The 6,059-nt window shown below is 38.1% G+C and overlaps 1 protein-coding gene across 1 annotated transcript in view; it reads right to left on the bottom strand.

The window, feature by feature from the left end:
• Positions 1-4,072, bottom strand: part of SLC16A3 (solute carrier family 16 (monocarboxylate transporter), member 3) — a 4,370-nt gene extending 298 nt beyond the window's left edge. Inside the window, exons 1-4 of the mRNA XM_009577628.1 lie at positions 3,830-4,072; positions 3,190-3,333; positions 2,031-2,798; positions 1-681 (exon numbers count right to left, since the gene is read on the bottom strand). The exon at positions 1-681 is cut by the window's left edge and continues 298 nt beyond it. Of these exons, the coding sequence (XP_009575923.1) occupies positions 395-681; positions 2,031-2,798; positions 3,190-3,333; positions 3,830-4,052 (1,422 nt within the window). The 5' untranslated portion in view covers positions 4,053-4,072 and the 3' untranslated portion in view covers positions 1-394. The remainder of the gene's footprint in view (positions 682-2,030; positions 2,799-3,189; positions 3,334-3,829) is intronic.
• Between the last annotated feature and the right edge of the window lie 1,987 nt (positions 4,073-6,059).

Below are 6,059 nucleotides of genomic sequence, written 5' to 3'. Positions count from 1 at the left end.
CCCCTTCATAAAGAACAAAGGGAAATTATATTTAGCTGCGCAACACAGCGATTTCACCAATATTGTCTGAAAACATACATGTAATTCCACTTTTCTTAAAATATATTCTTCCTATATATCTTCCAAGTGAGCAGTTTCTGGTGATGCATAGCAAGACTCTACCTGTGTTTATAAAAGCTTTTTAGTTTACATAAAAAGTATAACCACAATGCTCCACCTTTTACTGATAAAGCTATTTTTCCAATAAAAGGTTGTCTAGCTAATCAGCTTCCAGAGAGACCTGATGAGCTGACCGGCCTCCAGTTAATAAAGCAGCCCTAAACTAGTTATATTTCTAAAATAAATAGTGTTGAAAATCTTTCTTTTCTGAACGCTTTGTCATTTCCTGTCATGCTCACACACAGGTTTCTGGGTTAGTTACAACTTCGCCATTTTTTTCAGGCTCATCTTTCAGAAACTGTTCCACTTCAATAGAGTCCACCTTGGCATCTTCAGGAGTTTTGTCTTCAGATTTGTTTAATTCCTCTCTTTCTGCTGCTTCTTCTTTTGTATGTGGTTCTTCTGATTTTTTCTTAATGCAGAAGAAATTTCCTAAGGCCAATACAAGTGCTGAGGTGGTAACTTCAATTCCAGCAATAATAAAAACAAACATGTACCTCCCTGTTGCATCCAAGAGTTTTCCTGAAAAAGACAACATTCCAGGTAATTAACAAAAGTTATTATCTTGCAATGAATTTTTTTCTGCTTTTTTTAAACATTTCACTGATTCCTGTCTAGAAGTACCATGACTATCTAAGCAAGTTTTTTGAAATAGCACTTTAACAAGTTTATAACAAAATAATTTCTCAATTATTTCAACTCAGTTTAACATTCACTGACATTACGTCACATCGCGAAACACATACGCCCCTGGACACAGAGTCGTGCAATTCAACTGGAATAAAACCAGCCTAGCCTTCATGTGCCATGTATTTCAGATCAAAATGTGTGCATCCATGGCCGGGATTTGTATCATCACCTTCCTCTCGCTCCCATTGTCATTTCCTTTCCTACATGGGCAGTGCACTGTCTGCTTAAATGCAAATCTTACTTAATAGTCAGTCAGGAGTAACTGACTGATTCTGATGCTTTAGTCAAGTTAAATTTTCACAGGACTTGGTGGAGGTGAAAGAACAGGAGGGAGGATGTGAAGGAAGTGCCTCTCCAAACCTGAAGATCAGAGGAAGTAGTGCATAGTACTGTTTTTTCCATGAGGGTTCTGTCACAATAAAGATACTTGATGCTTTTTAGTGTCTGGTATAAACAGTAAACGTTTTATGGCAGCGAGCTGGTGGGTTTTGGGTGGGTTTTTTTTTTTTCAGATCAGGGTCTGTAGAATTTATGTTCTTTGATTAGTAATCAATTTGCAATTTTGAATTCAAATTGAATTTTTGTAATGTAATATGTAATATTTTGTAATGTCCCCGTATTCTTGGGTTGTGAGACATGTGCAATAGAAGCAGTCTACCTCCCTTAAAACAGTCCAGTTTCTTAGTCCTCCTTGTAAGATTTTTTTTTTCCCTCCTTCTTCTGACGTTTTCTTTACTCCTCCAAATCTACCATGGGTATAGAGAATCTTTCCTAGTACTTTCCAAACAAAATTGACAGGTTTCATATTCTGAATCCCAACTCCAAAGAGGTCTGAACTTCACAAAAGTTATTCAGTGTGTGTCTAAAACTCATCTCATACAGTATTAGCCTTCTACTAATAAGAGGTCCAGTATAGGTTTTCAGTGGAGAAAGAGCAGCATCTCCAGATGGCAATTCAACCAATCCTGAAATAGATCCAAGAAGGAAAAGATTCATCCCACCCTGTCTTGGACTATTTCAGATTGTAACTGCAGAAAGTCATTGAAGCATGTGCAACACTAGCACAATATGCACTTCTCAAGTGACTTATGTTGTCTTTTTCTCTGCTCCCTTATCATACAATTTGGGTAAATGGATGTAATGCAAATGATTTTGAATTCTGAACTAAATGGAATACTTACCTGCTGATGGTGGACCAATTAGAACAGCCATAGCTTCTGCCAGGAGCACTAAACCGATAGCACTGGAAAACTTCTGAGTACCAACAATAGCCATGAGAACTTCAAACTGAAGAGCACCTACCATTCCATAAGAAATGCCAAAGAAAATGCAAAAGACCACCAGGCCACCATAATCAACAGACATAGAACCCATGAGATCTGTAAAGCCATTGAAAATCATAGCAAAACTGAAGAGGTAGACGCAGCGTGGTCTAACCCATTTAAGACCAGCTACCATTCCACAAATAGGCCGAGCAAAGATATCTATGAATCCCAGAATAGTCAGAAGAAAAGCTGCTTTGGTGTCTTGATACCCTAAATCTTTGGCATAACTCACAACAAAAACTGGGGGAACAAAGAGGCCAAGCACCATGATAGATGCTGCTAGCGTGTAGATTACAAAACCACCATCTTTAAACACACTGAAATCCAGAAGTTTTTTCTTCACTTTCTTCTCAGCTGGTTCTTTGGTAGCTTCAGACTTTTTGGGTGGCTCCAAAGGTCTCATTAACGCTCCACATACACAGCAGTTGAGGAGCATCCCACCCAGTATAAGGAATCCTCCTCTCCAACCATATTCGTGTTGTAGTATCTGCCCCAACGGTGAGAGAGCACAAAGAAACACTGGACTCCCAGCAGCGGATAGCCCATTGGCTAAAGGTCGGCGTTTGTCAAAGTAACGGTTTAACATGATGAGTGAAGGCTGAAAGTTTAGTGCCAGACCCAATCCTGCAACAGAGGGTACATAAAAATGAATCCTGGCCTACAATATCACTATTAAAAAAACTCTAATTACAGTTTTTCTGATTCATGACTTAAAAGTTTTATTTCAAATGGACAAAAGAATTCTAAGATAACATTGTAAAACTTGTAACTTGAATTCTAAGATAACATCCATAATATGTACTCTATGGTTGCACTTCACTGATTACAGCAGTGGCTATTAAACATATCAGAAAAATTAACATTCATAAAAAAGTAAATGACAGTTTAATTCCACATTTATCTGCCATCTTTATAAAAGCCCATTTGGATGATTTAGATATTTGTCGCTTACACAAAACTTCAACCTAAAGCTAAGACGTTAGCTAACTAATTTTCAACAATGCACACTACTTACCAGTAATGACACCTGCAGTTAGATAGATCTGAATGATGCTCGTGCAGAAAGAGGCTATCACCATCCCCATTGAGGCAAAAAGGCCACCCACCAGCATGACAGGGCGACAGCCAAAGCGATTGACACATACACTACAGAGTGGACCTAGGCAAGAAGAGCAAGTTACAATTGCTAAGATAAAGCAATTTTTGCAATTGATTTTATGTCGGTTTGCATTTCCTCTTTGGTGGACTTGGCGGTGTTAGGTTTATGGTTGGACTTGATGATCTTAAAGGTCTTTCCCAACCTAAATGATTCTGTGATTCCTTCCGTACTTTGTCCATACCGTCAGGCCAATCCAGAAGAGTGTTCTTTCCTCTATAGTCAAATACTTAGTCTTTTTCCTCTTCAGAGTGCCATGCAATTTTTCTTTTTCATTGTCTTTAGTAGCTACTGAGTTACAGAGATTTAATTTTATATGCAAGCTGGATGTGCTTAAATAACTTCTGGATTTATGTGATTAATAGTAATTCTTCTTTGGAATGCCTTACTTGCACACAAGTAATGATACGCAATCATGATTCACGCTCTAAATGGCTGTATGATTTACAAACATCATTGTATGATGTGATACTGTTTCAAAAACAAGAGAACTACTTACCTGTTCCATAAAGCATGGCCAACAGAATGGAGGAAATCCATGCAGTGTCACTATATCCAATGCCAAATTCCCGGATAAGTTCTTTAAAGAAGACACTAACTGCCTTAGGAAAGGCATAGGAGAATCCTGTGATGATAAAACAGCCAAAAAGGACAGCCCAGCCCCAGCCTCCATCAGGGGCTTTAACACCAGATGGACCATCATCAGCTACTACAGCTCCCATGACGAAGCTCAAGAGTGTTCCCTAAGAAACAAAAAGCAATTACAGTCTATAGACATTGGGACAATTATCCAACCAAAGTCATCTAACCAAAATACGCAGAAATTGCACTACAGTTAAAAGTTACAAATAAGATATGGGACTACTTTAAATACAAATCTTGAAGATGCAGTGCAATATTAACTATTCCTTGTTCGGGTTTAGTCCCTACAAAGCTTGCAAATAATACATAAAAATGAGATGCACATAGTTGAGTTTTAAATGAACGTCCCCTCACAGCTCTCTCAAAGTCAAAACTGGATTTCAACCAAATCACGGTTTAGTAGAAAAACTGAAGCCATTACAGCAGTTCAGGGGTGTATTTGACTTTCACAGATATGTAACAAATACTGCATTAAAGTCTGCGGGATTTTTGTTACAAGACCTTGTTATATGAAGCTCCTGGACTATTCACTTAGGGGACCTGGATGCAAAATCCTGGTGCATCACAAGTATTCTGTGCAACAGAATGTGATTGGTGGACAAATCACCCAGGCTTTTTGTTCCCTACTAAGGACAGCAATACAGTCCTGATGCACCAATATCTTGAAAAGATAAACAGATCCCTTTGAGCTTCTGATGAGCTATCAGTTTTCACGCATCAAGTAAGTACCTAAGCCAAACTGCAATGAAAATCTGCATAGGCAGTTTTTGGAGATGATGGGAGTTAGTAACTGCAGCAATGCTCAGTATCACTGTCTGCCTGAAGCAAATACTTTCCATTGTTGTTGTTATTACATTATCAGTAAAATTTTTTAGTATTTTATTTGATGAATCTTATCTTCCACATCCTCCGTATGCAGCCACAAGCACCTTTGCATCTAAAAAATAAAATCTTTTCTCATGAGAATGTTGCATACTAGACAGTAATGCTGCAAAGTTTTAAAAGAGAGAGATGCAGGGGGGAAAAAAAGACACTGAAAAGGCTGATAAAGTGTCTCTGTATGTGAGGAGTGCAGGGAGATATTGCATCACAGCAATTAGGTTTTTGTAGGGTCTGTGTATTATAGAAGTCTTGAAAATGTTAAAGTGAGCTTCAAACAAGTTATACATTAAATCTTACGTGTACAAAAATTGACTATGTCTTTAAAATGTAATTGATTACTCCTATTGGGTCAATGTTTCTCTACAATAGTACCTAAAAGAGGAGAGCAAGCACAGTTGCACATCAGAGATGATGTTCATCACTAAAGAATGCTTCTGCTTTCAGAAGTATAGTGAATCTGCATAGTGATTGTTGTGCATTTAGAATTATGTGGTTCTTACAGCTCCACTTCAGAACCAGACTATGTATGGCACAACAATCTAGTTGATGCAGACTTGTCTAGACAACTGAGCACTGAATGCATGATTGTTAATAGGCCTGTATGAACGTACTTCTATGGCATTTAGACCAGCACTCCCACTTCTTGGAAGAAACAACTTTATATACATGATGCAGAAATAAACCTGGCCATGAGTATAGCTGTTCTATTGCCCTGGGCTGTACAAGAAGGACAATAAGCCTCATACCACTGGCTTCACCTCTTGTTTTCTGGAAATCAAATATAAACAGAAAACAATCTGTCTTAAGTCCATACAACTAGAACCTAAAATGGTTAAACTAGAAGTGAAACAGAATACCTCAATAAAACTAGACATCTAGGTGCCTACTACTACAGATGGCTGATTAGCTGATTGCTGTAAGAGTATGTAAAAATGCATAGCTTGTTAGACTGGCCAACTTCTGCACCAGGCTTTGGGCCGCTAAATGAAAGTCTTAAGATGTATCTCTGCCAACCCTCCTGACACTGGGATCTGTCCAATCTTCAAAACTGTTTTTCCCAGTAACTTCTGTATATGATACAAGGTATAAAGCATTCTTCAAAAAAGGATTGTTATTTTTTTTAAAGCAATAACCAGACAGCACAGAGTAGGTGCAGAAAGTGTAATCCCTCATGACACTGGTAGGTCTGTAATATTAATGATAAG

The sequence above is a fragment of the Fulmarus glacialis genome, unplaced genomic scaffold, assembly GCF_000690835.1.
Source record: "Fulmarus glacialis isolate BGI_N327 unplaced genomic scaffold, ASM69083v1 scaffold32525, whole genome shotgun sequence".
Lineage (NCBI taxonomy): Eukaryota > Metazoa > Chordata > Aves > Procellariiformes > Procellariidae > Fulmarus > Fulmarus glacialis.
This window is presented reverse-complemented; position numbering and strand designations above follow the sequence as displayed.